Source organism: Pavona decussata, unplaced genomic scaffold (genome assembly GCF_977016875.1).
Source record: "Pavona decussata unplaced genomic scaffold, jaPavDecu1.1 SCAFFOLD_131, whole genome shotgun sequence".
NCBI classification, from domain to species: Eukaryota; Metazoa; Cnidaria; class Anthozoa; order Scleractinia; family Agariciidae; genus Pavona; species Pavona decussata.
Genome location: NW_028145545.1, coordinates 964794 through 988976, shown reverse-complemented (window position 1 = coordinate 988976; position 24183 = coordinate 964794). Strand labels below are relative to the sequence as shown.

At 36.2% G+C, this 24183-nt stretch overlaps 2 protein-coding genes across 5 annotated transcripts in view; one reads left to right on the top strand and one right to left on the bottom strand.

Moving 5' to 3' along the window:
- Positions 1-2801, top strand: part of LOC146468405 (A disintegrin and metalloproteinase with thrombospondin motifs 6-like) — a 234253-nt gene extending 231452 nt beyond the window's left edge. Inside the window, exon 28 of the transcript XR_014867508.1 lies at positions 2522-2801. The gene's annotated coding sequence lies outside the window, so the exon portion shown is untranslated. The remainder of the gene's footprint in view (positions 1-2521) is intronic.
- Positions 696-23274, bottom strand: LOC146468404 (uncharacterized). Of its 4 annotated transcripts, none has more exons than XM_085124619.1 (9): positions 22623-23268; positions 18608-18646; positions 18215-18325; positions 15278-15342; positions 10678-10758; positions 8378-9273; positions 7958-8051; positions 3688-4359; positions 696-3621 (listed from the first exon to the last, which is right to left on the bottom strand). In XM_085124619.1, the coding sequence occupies exons 1-8, from the start codon at positions 22824-22826 to the stop codon at positions 4326-4328; spliced, it is 1524 nt and encodes a 507-aa protein (XP_084980745.1). In that variant the 5' UTR covers positions 22827-23268; the 3' UTR covers positions 696-3621; positions 3688-4325. The 4 variants fall into 4 exon arrangements, with proteins under 4 accessions (XP_084980745.1, XP_084980744.1, XP_084980747.1 ...); XM_085124618.1 differs by having other exon boundaries at positions 3688-3964; positions 22623-23253; XM_085124621.1 differs by lacking the exon at positions 10678-10758 and having other exon boundaries at positions 3688-3964; positions 22623-23274.
- Between the last annotated feature and the right edge of the window lie 909 nt (positions 23275-24183).

Below are 24183 nucleotides of genomic sequence, written 5' to 3'. Positions count from 1 at the left end.
CAGCAAAGCACAAAATCAGGGCCACTCATCGTTCAAATTATGCATAGTTCGTAATTATTGATTACTTTTTATAAGCTACAATAGGTTTCAGTTTTGAAACCATCTTATCTATCTTTCAGGTTAAAAGCCTGTCTTTTAAAGAAACGGCAACATACAGCCACATAGATACGGCTATTATTTTTGATAAATTGCACCGAAGAGAGACTTCACCTCCGGTGTCGTGGTGATATCAATTCTTACCTCCGGTATGGAGAGTTATCAAAGTTAATTTCTTTTAAGAGAAAATGGTTTTATGAACGCCTTGCTTAATGGGGTGATTTTGCTTGCGGCGATTTTTAACCTGAAGAGCTTTTTTTTTTTTTTAATATTAGAGCAAATGGCATAACACCAGGACTTATAAAGAAATTATCTGGGAAAAGTTTGATTTTGTCGGTCTTCCCGTTGCAGGCCTCAACGGAAATATTTATCCTCCAAGCCCTTATTGTCAAGCTACTTGCGAAGTTATGGACGGGGGCTGGAGGTTGCGGGCGACTCCTTCCCCCCCCCCCCCCCCCCCCTTCGTTCCCGGCCCCAGAACACACACAAGAAAAGCCCGGTCTAGGTAGGATTAACAAATGCTTGCGATGCTGCACAACACCAAGGGAAATTACAGAAGCCAAACATCAAAAATGCACCGCCATGTGACACGTCATCTCTCAAATGATTGTTATTGTGGCTTTATTATTGCTACATCATACACGCTATTTCTTCATATTATGTACACTTACTGCTAGCATAATCCTATTTTGTATCTATTGTTAAACGCATCGAACAGTTCCAACAAATTACAATACAAAAATAAGCTCCAGTGACAAAAACAATATCAACATATCTATTGAAGAATAACTCAACTATACGCTATCGTGTCTATCTAACAGAATGACCCTAACTCTGTCATCATGTTAAGGGCACCCGGAGTGTATTACACATTACTTTCTCACACAACCAAAACGTTCTGTGAATAGTGCAGAGCCAACATATTAAAAAGGAACATACTCCAATCAACATTTTCATCTACATCAAGACCTCCGTCGAGGAAGGCCATGTAACTGTTGATGAAAACCTAAGGTGCACCCATGCAACGAAAAACTGAAAGTTATTTGTCATGAATGTTTTGTTGCATTTGCCGTTTTCTATCAGCCGCACGAGAAAAAAATTTGAACGTTGATCTTTGGCCGTGTAACGGAGATTAACTGAAAAACTCAACTGTAACGTTTTTTATTGACAAGAAAATCAGATAAGTCTGAAATTAATGTCATGAAAAGATTGAAATGAAGCAGTTTGAAGCTGGAGCTGGCTTTGCTAAAAATAAAAAGTTGACCTTGGAAACCTGTTCATTCCTCATCGATCTTTGGAAATTACAAAAGAGCTGTCACTTGAGTTGTCAAACTTTAAACGGTTGGTTAACCCTCATTAGACAGAAGCTATTAAGCCTTTTAACCATAACAGTGACCAGCACCTTAATTCTCCTCACCAAGTAACTACTTTACAAAGCATACAGGTCACGATGAATAACTACTAAAGAAAAAAAATGTCTCGACCTTCAAACTCTCCCAAGCACTTTCGTAAGAAATATACCGAAAACAGTGCGGAGAATATGCATGTTGGTCACTGCAATTCTAGGTGAACAACGGGCCAAACCCCTCCCACCCCACCATTATAATCGTCACTTAAGCGCAAACACATTGGTGTCAGTGCTAAGGTGATAACTATTGCAGTAAATGGCAAAAGATTTCGAGACAGCTCCTCACAACATAAGCTTGATTTAAATTTTTGCGTTTTCGATCAGACAAAACAGAATTTCTTCATTAGATTTCTGAAACAGCAGCTGAGGACCGTAAACGTACCATTAAATAAACAGTGAAAGGAAACTTGCATACTACCATTTAACTATTTCACCAAAGGATGCCATTATACAAATTTTGTCTTCACACTACACGTGATTATTTCTCGCGACCTTTTATGTATTGTGAACTACCAATCCCTCGCCTTCACAGCGGCTTTTTTCCCGCTCGAGCGGAGACAAATAAGAGATCGGGGACAGTGACCTTTAGATTCCAGTACGAGTACGAGTTTTTCCAATAGACCCTTCTTCAAAATGGAGGCCGAAAATTCAAATGAGTTAAAATTAAAAACGTATACCAGCACTAGAAAGAGCACTTTTACTTTAGTAACCCTGCAAAGTTTCAGCACATCAGGTGTAATATCAGCTGAGAAAATGTAAGTTGAAAAATGAAAAATTTACAGATGTTTGTATGACTGGGGGTATGACATATACCCCCAGTCATACAAGCGTCTGTAAATTTGTCAAATTTCATCTTACATTTCCTAAGCTGATATAACATCTAATATGCTGAAACTTTGCAAGGTTACAAACTTTAAAGTAAAGGTGCTCTTTCCAGTGCTGGTATCAGTTTCTCATTTAGTTCAATTTTAACTCATTCATATCTGTTGCCGCCATTTTGGAGAAGGGTTTATATAGGATCAAGTGCACGCGAGTGAACTAGTGTCATTTGGCGTGAAAACGAGATAGTCATCGTCATTAGTTTTATTTCGAGTTTCTGAGAACGGCGTAGGGGCAAAAGCAAGTTCTCGCAACGTAAGCCTGCGAACGCAGACCTATTTCCGGAGAGAGCGACAGGCGGAAATACGTCCGCGTTCGCAAGCTATCGAAACGTAGGTGGTGTCGTCTCTTTGGAATCACCGAACGGCTCATTTATCATAATTCAAAACAACTGTGTCAAACTTGTCACTCACAAAGAGTGAAATGAAGCTTTCCTGGATTTATCTTTTCTTAGTACTTCGCTAAAATCTTGCCGTCAAATTTCGTATTCACATTGGTACTCGTACTAGAATCTAAAGATCTTGCCTAGTGTAACACCCTGAAATTAACTTGTCTCGCAACGTTGTTGTTTGTTGCAATCACCATTGCATGAAGCAGAACCGACTTCTACTACTTGCGACGATTGGGGCAACAAAAAAAATTGTGAGGCCTGTTCATTTCAGGGTATGTTACACAAGGCAACGATTCGAGCAACTTGTGTCACAACAAAATTGCGAGATAAGTTATAGGAAAATTTACCTAGTGTAACAGCGCCTTAACGATTGACAAATAACCTTCATTAGTAATAATAATTATTATTACCCTACATGTACAATAATACAAAAATAAAATTATTTTTAACTTATTGTTAATAACCAAAGGAGTGCAAATTGGTTCTATTCAGGAATAAGAAATAACCGCGGAAACTAACAGTGCACAGCTATCAGACAGTTGAGGCAAGGGTGGAAATTTGCTTCCGCATTTTAACGCTTTCTCCTTAACGCAAAGTTACTGTGAACTTTTCAATTCAAAGCGAGATGCTTTACTGCAGGTAACGAACATTTCTGTACAGGTATTTTTCAAAATTACAGAATAGAGTCGATTGGTTGGTTGGTTGGTTGGTTGGTTGGTTAGTTGATTGATTGATTGATTGATTGATTGATTGATTGATTGATTGATTGATTGATTGATTGATTGATTGATTGATTGATTGATTGATTGATTGATTGATTGATCGATCGATCGATTGATTGATTAGCCTCGATTCACTGATCAATGAATTGATTGATTGGTTGATTTCAAGATTGATTGATTGATTGATTAACCTCACAAGTGACCAAAAAATGCTCAAAAACGTTTCCAGAAGTTCTGACACAATTCCAAACAGTCCCCAACGCGTCTCCCCAACGCTCCCATCAAATAAAATCAATATGCACTCAACATCATTACAACTGATCTTTGATCTGGACGACTCTTAAAATACAAAACAATCAAAATACAAGCAAAACAAAAATAAGCTTTGTGCAATTGCAATAGTGCAGTGCGGTGCAAGACTATCTCTTTCTGCCTTTCTGAGTCATCTGATACTGTGCTTGTGCAATTCTGTGTGCAAAATAAACAACAAAACAATGAAACAAAACAAACAAAAACATTACAGGGCTCGAGACTTTGTTTTGCTCTAATAGCTTAGAGGCTTGTGAGATGTAGCGTTTTAGATAAGTGTTCAAGGCTGGGAATGAAGGTTGTGGGTTTTGGTTGTTCAAGCATTTGTCGCCAGTCTTATAAAGAAATCACCTTAAGAGAAACACAGTCAGCAGTCACGCCCTAACTTTCAAGTAGACTGTGGTTTGGTTCTCTTAGTCTCGAGCCCTGGATATCAAACATAAACAGACAGAACTTGATCCGGCAAGCAAACTGCATTACTGTAGGATGGCAAAACAGCTACAATCCAACACAGCCAGATTCAGGAATTCTTCGGTCGAAGACGATTCACTTTTCTGGTGTAACGGTGATAAAAGAGACAGTGAAAAATACAAAAATTAACATGGAAAATAAAGGTTTACAGTTTGGCGATTAGTCATTGTTACAGAAATAGTTAATTCTGTGTAGTTTAGTTCACATTTGTTCGCTGAAGTTCAGGATTACCAGGTCATTCACAGGTCTACAATGTACCAAATTCATGTAAACCACAATTGCTTTCCCCTATGTCAGGAGACAAAGAGAAAAGTTCAACTGATTTAAAGATTTGTTTCTGAATTCTTCAAATGCCGGTTTGTTGTTATCATAATTTTAAATTTTGATTGATATCAATGCAAAATATAACTGTTAGTCAGGTTTTCAACCGAGCAGAGTACTGTTTCAGTGAAAAGTGAAGTAAAAAAAAAATTCATGAAGTTACAATTGGCCAAATATTTGTTTTCAAAAACAGTGCTACTTTTCATCCCGTCACACACATCGCGTATATGTATGGAAAGCATTTCAATTTAAAACCCAATGTAATCGAGTAAAGAGTCCTAAAGTGTGACGTCACAAATATTCGAAATTACGGGATTTATTGAGATGTTCGGAAAGAGCATGATCAAATCTGCAGTAGTATAGCAGCTCTCGTATGCTTGTCATTGTTTTAACTGTGTAGCAACTGCTAGTGTGTTTAGGGCTGGGGTATTGATCTTATAAGAGCTGCTACATCGCCCAAAAAAATAATGCCTAGTTGTAAGGAGACATTTTCCATCACGAAGGATACAAATAAATGTTGTGCTGCTAGCACTAAGGACACAAATGATGGATTAGAAAATTAACTCTACAGTGTATGTTAAAGGGCACCAATGAAAATCCTACCGTGAGCGTTCCCCCTAGTAAGTCAATTGGAGATCGCATGAGGCAAAGAAAAAATCTCTGGGTTCGATTCGTGTGAAGGTTGGAGATTTTTTCTTTGCATCTTGCGATCTCCCATTTACTTTCCAGGGCTAACGCTCAGTGGGAAATTCATGGATTCCCTTTAGCACTTCTCTGATCCATCGTTTTTCATCATGCTCTTTCACAATATCTCAGCAAATGCCATATTTTCAAAAATTTAGTTTTTCTTTTCTAAACCATCACTTTAGGACTCTATTGACAAGTGTATTTACCGGTATTAGGATCAGCAATGTCCAACAAGGAACAAAAACAACATAAACAATGACGTAGCACATGCAGAACGCTCAAACAACAGCGATTTGCTATAAACATTTGACAGCTCAAAAAATCGAAACGTGCTTATTATTTACCTCAGAAAAAAGGAAATCTTTTGAATATTTTTTTTAATAGTGCCAGTATTTATTTCAATCATTAATTTTTATGAGAATCTCCAACAGACAATCAAAACACTTTTTACTACTTCTTTCTGTTTTAAGAGCAAAAACACAAGTCATACAAGACATTAGCGTTTTCATCAGAAGACTGCTACCATGGTGATTTCACAAGTTAAGTGGCTTATTTTGAAGTTCGTATTAATTCTCAGATAGTCATCACCGTTGGTTAGCTTAAAACATTTACATGTAACATACATGCAGTGTATGTTGACATACACTTACTTTCATTGATACTTTCATTGAATGATATTATCTTCATTTATAAATTATTAATACTTATAACAAGTGCCAAATCTTACACATTATCATTTTTATGATATCGATATTACATGTAGTTATTATATTTTTATATGTTAATTCAAAAATAGTTTGGCACTGATCCGATAGATGATTAAAATAATAGTAGATTTAATAATCCTAATTATTTTATTGTCAAGTATTTAAACAGTTAGAAGCATGATTAAAGTTCAGTTCAGCCTTGATGAAAACTGTAGCTTCCAAAGCTACTTGTACATGTTGTTTTGTCAAGATCTTCAATTTCAACTGAAAAGAGGATTGTCAAGTGTTATTATAACACACTCAGTGAAATGTGACATCAAAATTAAACATCAGAAAGTTACACCTTGGGTTTGCCTCTGGTCAAGGACATTTAATTTATTTTGTCCAATGCCTGTGGTGTGCTGAATATGTATATCTCTCTGAAGTGTTTTCTCGATCCTCCGGATGCTCAAATACAACAAGATCACATCAACCTTTCAAACGTACAAGGAATGCTAGTGCTTTTTGCAAAACTATGGTTTTTATTACTTGGAACAATATCCACTTTCAAACAGAAGGCCACTTTAACTGCCAGTGGTGTTCCTGACAAATTAAAATGATGTTTCTCCATAAAGAGAAACAGTAAAATTATTATATAGACAGGAATATTTTACTGGAAAATACACCATGTGTAAAATTCATATGAAACTACATCCGGGACCTGAGTGGCGTATATTTCATATCCTCAATAGTGAGGATATTGATGACATTATTTCCCACTTTTTCACGGTTGTTTGTGCAAACAGTCAGTAAAAGATGCTGAGCGATAGATTTGTCTATATAATAAAAAGAAAACTACATGGTGGCTTGAAGATATGAATGTTAATTTCTTTAATTTATGTAAACTCCACCCAGAGAGAACCTGTAGTCATTTTTTTTCTTTTGTTTTGTTTTGATTTGTTTAAAAAGGTATACAAGGAGGTACGTAGGAAAAAAGGTCAATACAATGCACACTTCTTGTGAAAGCTATTATTACATGTACAATGCAAGTTTAGGGTTTTCATTCAAAGACCATCTAATTATTTCATGATTCCATGCACCTATGTATTACTTTTTATTACTGAGAAAGGAAGGTACCACCTGCAACCACTATAAGTGTTAAACTATTTCACTACATACATTTGTAATGTATGTTGTAAGTGTCATATATTTTGAGCATCATTATGGTGATTTGTGTGAGGGAAAACACAGTTTAACACTGATCAAATTGATGCTCGTGCCATTACATGTAAGACAAAGGTCAAATAAGCCCTTGGTGCTATATACCCACGGTGACAAAGTAATGTTATCATGGGTCATCTGTACTTTCCAAAAAGAAGCATTCTGTTTGTGTTTCCCAAGAGACTAAAATACACATGTTTCTATAACTCCATTTAGACACAGAAATTGTTCTTTAGAACGTTCTTAAAAAAATTAACAGTTACATGTACATATATAACAATAGAAAGGCTTGGTGCAACCAAGTCATGTATCTATTGTTGGCCTGCATGTACAAATCCAAATTGCTCCAAACCAACCAAAGTTTGGCACACAGAATGGACATCATGAAAGGCATTTAAAGTATAACTCTGTATTCAGTTTTTGATGTTATGGGGGAGAATCAAAAGCAACTGAAGTGGGGCAGAAATCATTAATTTTGTATTGTTGTCTCTTTTAGAAAAAAAAAAAAAACAAAAAAACAAAAAAAAACAAAAGAAGTCAACCACAGATTGACCTTCGTGCAAATAATTTTACTAAAGCTAAAGGACACGTTACAAACAAGCAAACAAACAAATTAAAATAAAATAATGCAGAACAATGTTTCTTCCAGTCTGTATGCCAAACTAACTTTGGCTTTGGAGTAATGGATGTACATGTACACCTCTATTGCACCAATCCCTTCATAATCAATTCATTTGTCAAGACATACATTGTAAGAATAACTTACTTTGATGCATCTTCCACATCCATGAGAAGGGAATCTTGTTTCAGATGAAGACTGTCTCTGTTCATTAATTCAGTGACTAACACTTCATTTTGAGCTGTGAAATATTTACAAAACATGCGATCGTAAATACATGCAAGGCCTGTCTTCAATCTGCATACTTTCAATAATTACAGTTACATGTAGATGTATTTTAATTCCCAACAGTATCCTTTGACTGCATACAGTTAAAAGTTATCTAACGAAAAGCAGTAAACATTGGACTGCTTGTCCACATGTTCCTTTGGGAAACACCAGGTTGACAAACCACTTGCTTACGTGTACTTACAAAAAAATATACCTACCAGGGATAAACAGAAACAGCATGCACAACATGTATTGCTTTGAAAGCTAGCAATCAGTGCCATAAATGCATAACCTTACCTTCGATTAACTGTGCCATGTTGTTCTTGAGTTCCCTTAGTTCGCCAACAGTTAGTTCTCTAAGCCTCTCATCAGTCCAGCCTAACATAACATTGGAGCATCCTTCAGCCTTGTCACCCTCCTCGCTGTCTTGCGCACTGAGTTCTAACAAAACCTTCTCTGTATCCTCTCGGGATATTTCTTGATTTTCCAGTATTTCGGGACTGACTGTTTTTATGCTGAAAGATTCTGACATTTCTTCATCACCAGCAACACAACCCGAGTCACGTTTCTCTTCATCGGAAATGTCTTGCTTATCTATTACATACTCTTTTATTAGACAACTGTCTTCATCGCCCTCAACGTCACTGAGCAATGTATCATCAACAAAAACAATTTGCAAATCGTTGGGCTTTAAAGAGAAGTGTTTTAGCCTGTCATTGGAGGAATCTAGAAGCTCATTATGTTCTAACTCTTGTGTCTCGCCCTCCGATGTCAAACAAGATTCTATTGACTCCCAATCAGTGGTTGGCGACGGCAACTCTGCCGGCGAGGTGACAGAGTCCATCCCCGGAAGTTCATCATTAAAGGTATCACCTTCAATTTCTTGTTGACTATCATACATATGTCTGTGCGGTCCATGTTGCTGCGTATTTCTCAAGTTTTCTTCCGTCACTTGCTCAAGGCTGTCATTAAAAACATCTGAAAGATTATCGTCATCATCAGAGTATGCATTGTCATTACTCCCCATCAAAGGATTTGTCCTTATATGAAAGCTGATGCTATCAGGGGTAGAGTAAGTTGGTTGCGTAGCCATGCCAAACGTTGGCTTGTTATATGCATTAATGGTGCCATGATGTCCAGATAACAGATTGTCCTCTGATCTGCGCTTGTGTTCTCTCCAGGCTCTTTGGATGCTGCAAAAAAGGACAACAGAAACAAAGACAAATGTCAGCCTGCCTGATATGAATGCACCTTGCTTCAGGAAAGTTGATTATGATCATTTGATGGACACAAATTTTGCTAGGCTTTTTTGCAAAATTTCAGTGATCAATCAACAAATGCTTCCAAGCAAATTTCGGTGTACATGTACATGTAAGTCACTCAGTACAAAAGTAGAGGATATTACATGACCGCGCAGAAATACGAAATTTCTCTTCGAGAGTCGAAAAATAACGAGAACAACAACACGAGAAGAGAAACTTCGTATCTCTGCGCGGTCATGTAATGCTCTGTTTATTATATAACACCAAAAATGAAATATCAAACCGATTGCAAAAGGCGCGATTTATCATGTAAACATAGCAGCGGTGATATTTCCACGTGTGAAGATATCATGTTTTCATGCAAAAGCTCACCTGGTATTTCATTGGTGTTTATATAATAATGTATAATTATTATGCTTGTAACCAAATACAAATTGTGATCCCTTCACCCAAAGCATAACAACCACAAACCCTTCTACATATAGAAATAACCACACTCTCAACCACAATTCATTGGACTATGGAGTACGTGTATCAAAGGAAGTTCCCTATAAGTTAATAACTATGGGTAATTTGGCCACAGTAAATACAGTAGATATGAGAGCTGATGTATCAATCATTACCCCTTCGTCAGAGTAAATCCAAATCTACAGCTGTATGGGTAATTTGGCCACAGTAAATACAGTAAATATGAGAGCTGATGTATCAATCATTACCCCTTCGTCAGAGTAAATCCAAATCTGGATTCCCCCCCCCCCCCACCCCCCCAACCAATGCAGCACCACAGTTCATTTTCTTGCATTGTAGAGGAGCATTATTGGTATTATGTACATGCACAAAAAGGTAAACCAAGTACTGTACATGTACCATGTATTTGAAAGACACTGTGCATTAAGGGTCAGGCTTGTCCTAAACCAATATAAACTGCAGTTTTTAATTGATTTAATTCAATAGCAATCAGATCTTACTAGTACATGTAAAAGCACTGTCAGTAGAAGCTTGCACATTAAAATTAGTAATAATGATATCAAAGATTAGGGAGTGCATTTAATGATCTTGATTCCAGGTTCTTTCTCCTTTGCCAAGGTGGTGATGATGTCATCCACCCCAGCCTGTAAAATCTGCGGGGGATGCCAGATGCGCATCCCAAGATCCATTCATTCATGGCAATCAACGTTGTCCCATACAATCTCGACTCTAATCTGTATCAGGAGTGCATTTTTTCTACATTGAATGCAATTATATAATGCAATCAAGTACATGTACTTCTTGACTAATACAAATTTCAAAATACTGCTACGGGATACTAAAAAAATAGATTTACTCAACACTCACGTTATAACGTCACATTCTTTTCCTCTTCTAATATTTTTACGCAAACAAGTATTTTCTTCCATTTCAAGGTTCAAACGATAGCTGTCAAGAGACAAATGGAAAAATTAAAAGAAATGATTTCAAAAAATGGAGCTTGATCTTTATAGCTTGAGAAATAAATTAAGCGAAAACTTAAAATACCAGTTGATGTGCATGTCAACTGTAGGTCTACATACGTGCTGTATTATTTATAATTATGTACATTGTACCTATAACAAGCATGTCACTGGCATTAAAATACAGCACTTGTATGTGACTTATCCTTAGGGCACTTAAATTAGAATGAAGACAAATTTGGAACAATGGTGTAGCTTTGAGAATATAAATAATTATAATGTCCAGGGTTAACTGGTAGCTACATGTACATGTACTTCTTTATTTAAAAGCATTGCACAGACAATGTATATGTAGTATTGTGAAACCAAAACAAATTACTGTCAGTACATTCAAGTCCAAAGGATAAGAACACATACGTATAATTACCGTACCAAACCAACAACTTTCTATTCTTTGAGTAAGAAGGCTAAAATATTAATTCTCCACACCGATTGTCAAGAAACTCTTGTTACAAGATTTAATATTTCTGTGCTACAGTGTGCATCAAGACAGTTCACTACCATCATTAATACTTTCACCTGTCTCCTTGGAAATAATATTGGAAACAGGAAATGATCACTCTTGATCATTCTTTTTATAATATTCAATGCTTACAAATTACAAATTTCAATTCTTGACTGTTCAGAAAGAGTCCAGCTTTAAAATAGCCTATCACTTTCACAACATCCCTCAATAAACTTTACCTCCATAATCATTATTTAACTTTTGGAAGTCTAAGTAAAAATTTCAGACGTCTTTGAAATGACATCAAGATAATTTAGGATCTCATGTAATCCACCTTTAAATTTTTAAATAATTATTTTAGCTGATTCTGTCAGATAAAAATCACTTTTGAAAGTTTCACTTATTAAAATTACATTATATTTTATTAAAAACATTCTCCAAATAAAACTATGTTTCCCAGAGCGTTATTTTCGCAAAACTTAGCCTAAATAGTAATACTAAGGGCATAATACAGCGTATGCCTCACTTTTAGTTTAATTTGAATATTAAATTTCAAAAAATGTAAAAATAAATACTTTCAATTATTGACAACAAGATTAAATTACATACATTTTTAATTTATAGATTTCAAGCTTTATAGTTTTCAAAACATTTCTAAGAGCTTAGTTTGTCCTTCTTGTTCAATATAAAATCGTATGGGTCTAAAAAAGAACAATTCTCTTTGAATTGTCAAACTGAACTAAAACAAAAATAAATACATGTATGACAAAGAAAAGATGCTGGAAGAAACAAAAACTGTAAAATTACATTTATTTTATTGGCACCAAAAATTTTGTCTATCAACAAGAGATTACATGTTTTGTTTTGGTGCAATCTCCTGCAATTTGGTTGTACAAATTACAATAAATTTTAAGTCCTTTTATGGTCATATGGTTCACAGTAAACAAAATATCAAAACACAGTGGTACACATGAAGGTTAAACCTCTTCACAAGCTAACATGCACAGTGTTAATTTATTCTGAAATAAAAGCACATACATGTACATATAGTTTACATGTTCTATTGCCTATGAACAGCTGGATAATGTATGATTCATCCATCTAGTGTATGCTAAACTGCAAACAGTGCTTACTTTTCACGTTCAGCTGATGTGCTGTTTTGAGTAAAGGTACATGTACAGTAGTCAATTGCAAACTCTTCGAGTTTTGATTTACCAGTAGCCATACATACATTGAAAGGTAGATTAGTCAAACAACAGACACATGATTTCTGCATCACTCAAGGAACGCCACCTTGTTCTAGAGATGACTGACTACACGCTGGAAAATGCTTGAACCTCGAAAACAGCCACATAAGAAGGAGTGGAGTTTAATTCAACAGTCAACTGACATTTAACCTGGCCTCATTTCATCAAAATTGGATTCATACAATTACTATAATGGAAGTTATAACAGACATATGCTAAAAGTATTGTATTACGAAAATGTATATATTCCATAAACGTCAACAAAAAATGTATATTTTTATTTCAGTAGCCTGTATTCTGAAAACAAAATGATCATGTATGTGATCATTGGTTAGTCAGCCCACTTGTCAGGCTAATGCATCCCTTTCTCCATGCCTCTAAATTTGATAACATATTATTTTTCCATAGAAATCAAACTGTTAAGTTGCCCTGATTGAAAAAAACAAATGTTGTATGTAAAAGACACTTCATCATTTGAATGGACTACTTCATCAGGTACAGCTGCTGTAATTAAAATTTGACATTCATGTACAACTGTACAATTACCACTATTTTCAACACCTGTCAAACTGCTGCTAAAACTTAATACTGTAATAGATTTAAATTACGTAAAGCCATTAGAATAGATCACAAATGTTAATCATTAAGTGTGTATGTTTCAATATTTGTTGTTTCTATCATTCTGATATCTGTTGATGTACATGTACATGTACACATACTGACTATCTATAAATATATTATATTGAATTCTCTAAAAGATTTTGAATTACAGCTGTACTGACCAGTACTAGGGCATGTTGAGAGGTAGAAACAAAAAGTTAACTTTTCATAAATTATTTATATATGTAATTATTATTTTACATAAATTTCAAAATCCATCACATCACAAAAGGAAAAAATGGTATACATGAAGTACATTTGTAGAGAGGCTGAACTGAAGGACAACAGAGATGGGAAACTTAATGAAGATTTGCAAATAGTACAGGACTTCAACTGACAGTGGAGAGTCTGGACTGAATGCCAACAGAGCCAGTCTCTGATTAAGTACACCATTAAAAAGTAATGGTATTGCATGTAATAGTACAGTACTTTAGTGAAGAATCAAGAGACTGTACTGGAAGACAAATGCCAAGATGGTAAACTAAATGAAGATTTGCAAATGGTACAGGACTTAAACTGACAGTGGAGAGGCTGGACTGGAGGGCAACTGCAGAGATGGTAAACTAAATGAAGTCTTGCACACGGTACACTGAGGACTTCAATATTATTTTATTGACAGTGAAGAGTCTGGACTGGGGTACAACAGAAACAGTCTCCAGTCTTCCACTTAATGGATTAAGTACACTGTACTATTACAGTCAAACCTCCATGTGCGACTACCTCTTGTAAGTGACCACCTCCCATAATCAACCACCTATCTAAAACCCCAAATTTTTTCCAGTCAAATCCCTACAGTTAGAACCAACCACCTCTCGTAAGTGACCAAGACCACTTTTTGATGTGACGTTATAATTATAATTTTACATTGTTTTTAACCTCTTGTAAACGACCACTTGACACATGGTTTGATCTCCTTTTTTGCTGTATGTACATGTACATGTACCACAGTTGTACACCACTCAGAGTTTGCGAGGAACTTTTAATAACAACCTAGCACTGCTCGTATTGGAACTACAAAAATTTATGCAATAAATTCTCTTCGAATACATGTAAGTAAATGTGTTGGACCTGTTCCTGGAAGAGCCCCCCTCTGTTTCGACTCTCGTAAGCGACCACCTCCCATAAGCGACAACAAAATCTTACCATTTTGTATTATTTTTTTGTATTTTAGTATTTTAGTGGAGGGTGGAGAGGCTGGATTGGAGGATAACAGACTGAGATTACACATGCATGATTTTATGTACATGTACATGTATGTGTTCTGGTTAAAAAAATGTTTTGGTTTAAAAATTTTCAAAGCAGTTTGAATTTTATTTCCCTTTGCCTCAGAATGAATGAATACTGGACAAAGAAAAATAAAAATACATGTAAAACTGGTTTTAAAAATTTTTTAAACCAAAACAAATACATGTATTAACCACAACATACTGTACATCCGCAAGTTGAGGAATTAGTCCACTCCAGACACTAGACTGTCCATGTGTGCTGTATCTTGTATTCAACATGTATATCATTTATGTACCTCTGTCAGAAATGTTGCACACAGTAATAATGATCTGGGGAGGACCAAGGCAGTCATTAACGTTTGAAGAACCTGGCTTCAATGGGAAAGTAGCCAATCATTTTTAAAAACAAAAGGACCTCTTCAATTCCTCTTGGTTGTCTTTAGTCATTTTCAAACTCTAAGAAGCTGTTATTTTGACTGAAGTTACCAGTCAACTACATGTACATGAAATGACACCCCCGGATAAACACATGGTGTCAACACAATGTTCCCTGTTTCATTGTATGCAACACTTCAGTGCATGTTTTAGCTTGCATGGACATTCACAATACTGTTATCAGTACATGTAGCCAAAGCTGGCTGTTATGGCTGGCAATTACTGTGAAACAGCAGGCTGCTTCGAGTTTGACAGTGACTGAAAGACAACAAGAACAGCAGACTTTTAACTTATTTCTGTCTGGCTTCTGTCCTTGTGGAGTGGGCTTCTCCAAAGCTCAATGACAGCACTGCATTCAGCTCTATCCCTTTAGTATCAGTATTAAATACATGTAAAAACAGTGAGGTTGAACTACAATGTAGCTTTGCTTACTTTTCTACCAACAGCTCTCCTTCCTCAACCTGCTGTCTTTTTCTTGCTTCCATCTCTTCATCCTCCTATGACAGAAAAATGTGACACAATTATTTGAGACCATACATATACATGTACAATCATGTAATTATCAATGAAAATTTCTCCAAATCAACATGCACAAAAAAGTTCAGTTTGTAAATGATTATTACATTCCCCAGAAGGCAAAAAGGTGACCTTGAAAAGAAAAAATTAATATGCAGGTACAGTACACAAGTAAGACAAAGAAAGCAGAAAAGAAACGTTTTGTGTTAATACTGCTTAATCCTGCACATGTCTTCAAAAATAGTAATGCTCAATATTTAAAGTTCTATTCTACATAGTTGTTCTTCTACTTCCTGCTCCCACTGAACAAAACAAGAAATGATCTTGTAAATGGACCCACACATGTAATTGAAAGTTAATATCCCATTCACTGAGCAATTATGAGCTACAGTGTAACTTGGAACAGACAACTGTACGTGTCTGTAAACATACAGTAACAGTATCTCCCTTGACTTGCGACAATGCACTACAGCTCTATGTTCTATTCTTTTTAATACAAATACAGTCTGTACATGTACATGTATTTTCAAAACATTACATGCTTATGGCAGAGTTAAGATGGGGAAATAAAAAAAGGAGTATTAAAATAGTAAAGGGGAATCTCCCAGCCCCAGCCCTCGCACATACATACATGTACCAACCTGTGGTACATGAATTTCAGTAAACAATCTCTGAAAGTTTGAAAACAATGGACTATAATCACTGTAATAATTAATGACAAGCCATTGACACTGCTGACAAGAGCACTTTACAAGTTATTAGTTAAAGGCCAAGTTTGACAGTCTTGTCTTGTAAAATAGTGAAGATATTGTCTTATTAAGTCTGAAAATTGCCACCTTATTTTAACTAATTTTAAGGTGGTACTGGAGGCTAATTTGCACATTTTCATCACATATCTACATGCATAAAATCTGTTGAAAAAATCACTGAAACTTCATCAAATTTTCACATTTAACATGTTATTGCATGTAGTTTTAGTAAAAAATATTCTTTTTCCAAAAGAATGAAAGAAATTCGTGAAATTTGATCTGTTAATGGGCGTGGTCGAAACCTTGCCATTTGGCATATCTCTATAAAACTCAAAGAAAATGTCCTGCATTTCAAAAAGCATTGGCCAATTGATGTGTCATGTTAAGACCTAGCATCGTGTCAGAGTGCGTCAGAGAAAACTCAAACGGACAAAAATTATGTCTGCAAATGTAATTATTCAATCTCATAAAAAATGTGACGCCACTACGAGTCTTGTATTTGAAGAAATTTGACGCACTCCGACAAAAATGTTCGTTCAAGTACGTATTTTATGGCTGCCAAGTTTCAAGCCGTTCTGATAAGCCTTCGAAAGTAATTTTAAATGAACACGCTTCCACCTTTCAATCCACATGCATTTTTTTCTCAAACATTGCGCTGGAATCGTCAAAAAATCAGCTTGAAAGCTTCCGTCGGCTTAGATTCAATGGCAGCCATGCTTTTTTACGCCTGTAATAACAGTTTACAGCGGTAAATCATCAAAAACGGTCCTTTTTAGGCCCTTTCTTTCCTTTTACGGGGTGCTATTTTTCCCGCGAAACCAATCAGGAGACGCGATTATAAACAATGACACCTCTGCATAGCAACGGCACCCGCAACAGAACCCCAACAGTGTAACGGCGTTGAATCAAACAGACAAACACGCGTGATCGAAGAAGCGACTTTTAGAGGAGATATACGTCTAAAAAAAGGGAAAAGAAGTGATGCCGCCGAGAAAGCGGTTACACACAATAACGGAGAAGTCCGACAAGGGTTATGAAGTTTGTGGTTCAGGATCACAGTCGAGGATAGGGCTAGATTTTCATAAGTTGAGGGAAGCTGGCTGGAGAATCATGCATTTCTCTCCTGTTTTCTCCTGGCTTCAGGATCGCCATTAGACTGCGAGCAGTCTCTATCTTCTCCTAAGTTTTGGAGCGCGCATCTAGCACACGATGGATCTAGCGAGCGACGAAGCCGCATAATTTTACTGTCACTTTTCGTGCGTGATATGAGGGGGGAAAGTACGACTGCTTGCAGTCTAAATCGCCGTTCGTTGGATTACTCGACGCGACCCGTACCCGTTCGGCGTTCCGGCAAACCGGAAAGAAAAATATTGGAATAGCGTGTGCTGTTAGGTAGTTGGCTAAGTGGTGAAAATAAGAAATAGCGTTTATGCGTAAAATTATCGCGCCAAGAAGCGAATTGCGATACCACTACAAACACTATTAATCACGTAATAGACTGCTAAGATGTTCAAATTACCGGTTTTTAGGAAATTCTCGGCCTCAATAGCGTCCATGTTTTCATTTCCTTTATTGTCGCCACTAAGTTGATCGCAAAAGATGATGTCTTTAGCGAAGGCAATAATTTTATTTCATCCATCTAGAGATCCAGAACGGTCTCATCTTTCACGTAAAAGAGAGCATATTGACAGATCTCTCAACATCGTGCTCTTTGGGGAATTGTACACAAACACAACACAAAGATTTTCGCAGTAGGCAGTCCGTGTTTTTTTTTCCGCGAAAGACCCCGTAGAAACCAAACTTCTCTCGCTTATTACTCGGGAACGCTTCAGTCTTGATCTCTGAAATTTGGCATACAGGTCCCATTTTAAGTAATCTCTCATATGTTTAAAAAAGGTCATAATCCGAAAGATCCGATTTAGCCTCCAGTATCACCTTAAGCTCCTCTTTCCAACTTTAAATTACCGTGTCAAATGTCCATTGCATGCCAACTTTCATTTTGAAGGAATAGCATGTAGGCACATGTACATGTAATGTACATCTCCACTTATACATGTAGGTGAAAAGCTTGCAGTAAACTATAATTAATTCTTAACACACCAACCTTCATGTATTTGTCATACAGTAGCTGTACAAATAGTTTTCTAGCTAAGTATCCTCTGTAATGAGCCTGAATACAAATGGCTGCCACTTCTTCTCTTGAGAATTCATTTGGCTACAAAAAAGTATTCGAATGACAAATCAATAAATTGTGCAAGTAGAGAGCACCTTCCTCTAAATGATTGGTGCATTCCATAATACCACTGGTAAATTGAATACACTGTATGTGTGTTACCGAAGGAATTGGGCAGATACTACCAGTACTGTACCAAACCAGACACTAACCAGTTCCAATTAGTAAACATGTACTGATGTATGCATACAGTGTACATGCATGCAGTAGGGGAACAGGGATGGCAAAGAGGTAAGAAAGAAAACAAAATACATTGAAACTTACCAAAGGTAGAACTTTCTTTGCCAAAGTGGGATTGATTGCCTGCCAAAGAACAGTTGTGTTTCGTTAACTAAAAGCTTGTTTACAAATTGTGCAATTTTTGTTACACTCAAGTTGCACTTTCAATTAAAGGGCCAAGAGCATAACCGACCCAAATTATGTTTAGCAAAACGTTGCTCTAATGTTTTATCCACTGCTTTGTGGATAAATTACATGTGCAATGTATATTTGAGTCAGTTACAGCCCTTCAAATGGCCTGTAAAAACTAGAGGAAGTGTCAGCATAAAATTGCAGGGCTACAGGCTTCAAACATGTTTGAAAACTTTTGTAAACTTGCAACTTAAGGTTTCTATGAAAATGCAAAGTGATATCACGCTGAAATCGAAACCGGTTTAAACATGTGATTTGGAGTCACAGTCTTGAACGAGAAAAAGCATTGAAGGTGGGACAAAAATAACATAAAAAATTGCATGTGTGTTAAAAATGGGCCTTAAGCAACAGTATACTCTTACATCTGTAGCTACAACAATTAAATTAAACTATAATTATTTTAATATGTGAATCTCTTTGTTTATCTTTCTCTTTAAACTACACATATTGCGCTACAGTTGGCTAATACAAGTACAAGTACATCCCTCTTGATAGTAATTATTAACAAAAAAAGTTAATAAAATTAAAGTTCTGGCTCCTACATACACCTGTATTGTGTTCCAAAACTTAGTCAAATCTTGAAACAAGTTTCATGCAGTGAAGATTGAAGGTAAGGGATTGAACACCTAATCAGTAAAGTTCAATGCAATTTCCTTTTCTGGCACCCCACTATTACAACCTCTCACAGTTACAGAGACCAAATTGAGGTCTCAAGGATGTCTGTTATGGTGAGAGTTGACTAATGTGTTTTCATGAATGTCCAAAAAAAAAAATAATAAAACATTGTAGTTTTCAGTTTTCATAACTTTGGCACATGAGAAAAAAACATTAAACAAAGTGTTTCAAGCAACATCACAAGAAAGTGTGCCATGTTCTTTCAAAAATACATGTAGTTTTCACAGTACACCAGGTCATGCACACTTTCCAATATCAACCAGTTAAATTCTTCCAATGAAGTTTGGTTCCAGCAATTACACACCAAGATAACTTGCAGTCTTTATGGCACTGGGAGTCAAATTGCTGGAACCACTGGCTCGCCATAATCAGTGTAAACTGATCAAGATGTTATTTTTAGAGCTAAAAAGGTGATAAAGTAGATATCAAACCTCAATGTTTTGTAAATTAGCTTGAGTAACTGCCATTATCAAAGGGTGGCCCTCTTGTACTGTACATGTAAATTACTGTAAAAAATTTATTTTAGTCCTGCTAGATTTAAATTTAAAACTGAAACAAAAATCAGATTTCACCTTGTACATGTACAACGTAGAATAATTACATTTACATAGCTTGCAGTAAGACAGCAAAATCTGTTAAGATATATATATATATATATATATATATATATATATATATATATATATATATATATATATATATATATATATATATACAAAATCATATTAAATAAAAATAATGTTCATGGATATAAAATCAAGTAAAATTTAAAAAATAAATAACAAGGCAAGCGGGTTTTGAACAAGTTGATAGATTTGGCAGAAACAATTTCTACGGAGAGATTGCTCCATTCAGAAATTGTTCTTGGAAAAAAAAAAGAAAACTTCAAGTCATATAATTATAATTATTATTTAAAGTCATGGCTGCCCCATTGTTCCCAATTGCCTAATTAAGAAGAAGTTCTGCTCAAAACCATTTGTCTGAATAGCAAATACTCAAAGGGTTCTATCAACACACTCACTGGTAACAACCATTTCACACAACATTTGGTTGTAGAGAATGAGTTTATGGCCTTTTATAACATAGAGGGCAAAATTACTGAATGCTGATTGGTCGAAACAGAGGGCATTTTTTCTTAATTTTCCTTTCGCCGAGGGCAAAATTACTACCTCTTGATTGGTCGAGAGGCGAAAATACTTGCTCCTGATTGGCTGAGTGCGCCATTTCTACATTAAGTTGGTTTCTTCATTTTGTGCCGCAACAACATCGACTTCTTTCAGTTTTTTGGAGTTCGACTTTTTAAGCTGGATTGTTTGTGCCAAAAATACTTGAAAATCAAGTGCTTCAGCTACCATGGAAAGTGCTAAAGGTGAACTTTGGTTTCTTACAAGAAACAGCAAAAAATTATTTGTGTCAAAAACTAAAAAACATGATCGGATTTGTTTGGTTGACAAACTGAAATCATTCATGGCTGCAACCAAGTGGTTACACCTCGCTACAGCTGGTTTGTTCCAACGAACGATAATGAATAATTATTATATTTATAATGGTGTCCTTTTGATGGGAGGAAAGGACAGGTCTAATTCAGTGGAAGAAATTACACCGCAAGTTCCATGTTTGGACCGACGGTTTGCTATTTTTATTGATCTGTATTTGTGTGAGTTTCAAGCGGTCGAAAGCTTCACAGTGTAGGTGAATCTGAATTAATTGATGCCTAACATTTGGTTTAATTGTTGTTAGTTTACTCATGAATTAAACTTGTATTTTCTCTGAATTACATGTATATGACAATCAACTTTTTCTCATTTTGTTCATTTTATACGCTAGTCAATTGTTTGTTTGTGTTGCTTATATGTGTGGGTGTTTTTACTCCGGGCCGGGACTGACTGTTTTACAAAGTGCCTCGATGGTTTTAAGAAAATTTTGCCCTCTATGTTATAAACACATAATCGCAATGAATCCTCGTAGAATTAAGGATTAATTTCACTTGTATTTTTAAAGTTTTTGCAAAACTTTAAAATCGCATATACATATGCGATTACATATACAAATTTCTACATGTAGTTGTTCTCCTTCAAAAACACTCACCCCCACGTTTAAAAAAAGTCTTGGGTGCGACAGGAAACAAACAATAAGTGTGTATTTTTCTACTCTACGCAGTCTGCTTTACAAGTTAATTTATCACTGCTATAATGGCCAATTCTTTCAAAATAGATTGGAAAAATGCCAGGCTATCAATCTCTGCTAAGCACTTTATTCCTCATCTTTATTTTTAGTCTCTCTTGGGGGGTTTTCATCAGACAAGTAGTATTTCCTGTGGGGAACTGAACGATTTAATTGAATTTCTAAAACGAATGTCCACTGTTTCCCAGTAACAGGAAATTATTGCGAAACTTAATTCAAGGAGGTTGATTTCAACTTTTTAAAAGACGCATTAAGCTTACTTAGAAAAAGTTTAAGCTGTAAGTTATAAGGAGAGAAAAATCCTCCAAAACAAACATGTCATGTACATTCGAAAGTGAAATTTCCTTTTACTGACAAATTAACTGTCAAGAGAAAATAAGTTATTTTCATTGGTAAAGCAAATCAAGTTCGCACACAAAATGGGTGAAAGTTAGCACTGCCTTTTAAAAAATGTACTTAACTAAAATTATAAACCATGAAAGGGAAACATGTTTCGAGGCATAAAAATTATATTATAATAACAATAAATATGCACCATACATGCAAATGGTGTGCAGCATAAAATCAACAAAACGTTGAAATGGAAATATACACATCATTGTACATGTATAAGACTTACTTCGCTACAAGAAAATTGGAAATGGCTTACTACACACCGGTATAAAACCTTGATTTTGCTTTTGCAGAGGACAGATTTGTTACGATTCTGCAATAATCTGTTAAATTATTTGCGCTGAGTCTTAAATCTTTCGCAAGGTCTCGAGTTACTAATGCTGGTACAAGCCAAAATCGCATTTCCGTTTTATCGCGACCATCGCGTATATACCACTTCGCTTGACTTTTTTCAAAGAACTGCGTTGTAGACCATCACAGCTGTTTCTTTACATGGAAACGAGAAAGCTGATAAATAAATAATACTAATAACCCCAGACTAAACTCACTACGGCAAGTCAACCAATCTTCATGAATTAAAATGTAAGCTTAACTAAGGTTTAATATTCTTTCTTACCGCCATGGCAGCGCGGGTCCTGTCGTAAGAGTTCTTCTTGATCGCTCCCATATCTAAGCTTTGTAGCGTACTGTCTATCCGTGAATCTAACAAATCTGGCAAGATATTGCCTTCGCTGTCCCAGACGCCTGTATCTTGGTAACTATTTGAATCATACTCGTGGTAACTGCCATTGATAGTTGCAGTAGGTGTTTGGGATTCCATTTGCGTCCCCAGACAAGCTCGCCCGTGTCGCTATCAACATCGAGAAAATCTTCACAAAACGCGACGTCGATTATCCGTCGGTCACAATTCTGTCACATGAAGTCACCTTATCGGATTTCACCGCTTTTCAAGGACTCCAAACACACAACTTACGTCGAAATACAGTATCACCCACTCGCCCTCTCAGAGTTCAGCCCAACCTTCCACGACGTCACTTCCTTTTCGTCTCGTGTTCTCTGCCGAACAACAATTTTCAACCGTGTTTTGTCATCTACAGAACGCAACTCTTGATTCAAACTTCCACCAGCAAGAATTTGGACGCAGAAACCCACCCTTATGTCCGTGATGAGTTAAAAATTCACTTTCTCGTCGTTTTCATATGTAAATTATGTGTAGGAATCAACGCCTGGCAAACCTGTCACAAATTTCCGAACCTGAGACGCATAGTTTGCAAGTTGAAACCGCTGCGTCACTACAACTGTAGGCTCGATTTTCTAATTTCTTCTCTCTTCTCTTCTCTTCTCTTCTCTTCTCTTCTCTTCTCTTCTCTTCTCTTCTCTTCTCTTCTCTTCTCTTCTCTTCTCTTCTCTTCTCTTCTCTTCTCTTCTCTTCTCTTCTCTTCTCTTCTCTTCTCTTTTCTTCTCTTCTCTTCTCTTCTCTTCTCCGTCTCATCTCTTTGAATCTCTTCGGATCATTTTTTTTATATACTGTGCAATTTTCGGCTCTATTTGTCTCACCTCTTTAGTCATATGATCAGAAAAGTCATTCGAATTTGAAGGCAAAATTACAATTGATTTTTCAAAAAAAAATTCTCACCTGATATTATTAGGGGTATCGAATTTAGTCTTTGCGAGCATGCGAGCAGTGTGTTTATTTTTGCGAGCACGAGCAGTTGTCAAATTTTTCTTGCTAGCGCTAGCAGCGAGCACTTTAGAAAAATACAGATGACGAGCAGCGAGCACCTCGAGTACTTCGTAAATTTTCCGCTAGTCGGAATGTCTCTTCTATTAATAGGATTAACGAAATCTCGAGCAATTGAGCATATGTTAACGAGAATGCGAGCATGCGAGCAGTTGCAAAAATTTTGCGAGCACGAGCAAGCGAGCACCCGAGTAATTTTTGCGAGCAATTCGAGCAAAGGCCAAATTTTGTGAGCACTTTTACATTGAATGGGACCATTCGATACCCCTATTATTAAAAAGGTATGACTGCCTTGTCTTGCTAACAAAGATAATGGGATTACAGGGAATTGAAGGTATTTTTACGCGGGATGCCCTGAGGGGGCATACCGTGTCTAAAAACGGGTCGATTTCTTTTTACGCGGGATGCCCTGAGGTCTAACAAGATGCCTGCTACA

Excerpts from the sequence above, each read along its gene's own strand:
- LOC146468404 (XM_085124618.1), bottom strand. The coding sequence starts at position 22,826 with ATGGAATCCCAAACACCTACTGCAACTATCAATGGCAGTTACCACGAG. Across the intron at positions 10,759-15,277 it reads GGAGAGCTGTTGGTAGAAAA|CTATCGTTTGAACCTTGAAA; the intron begins GTAAGCAAAGCT and ends GTCTCTTGACAG. Across the intron at positions 3,965-7,957 it reads GATGTGGAAGATGCATCAAA|AATTGCACAAGCACAGTATC; the intron begins GTAAGTTATTCT and ends TTTTGCACACAG.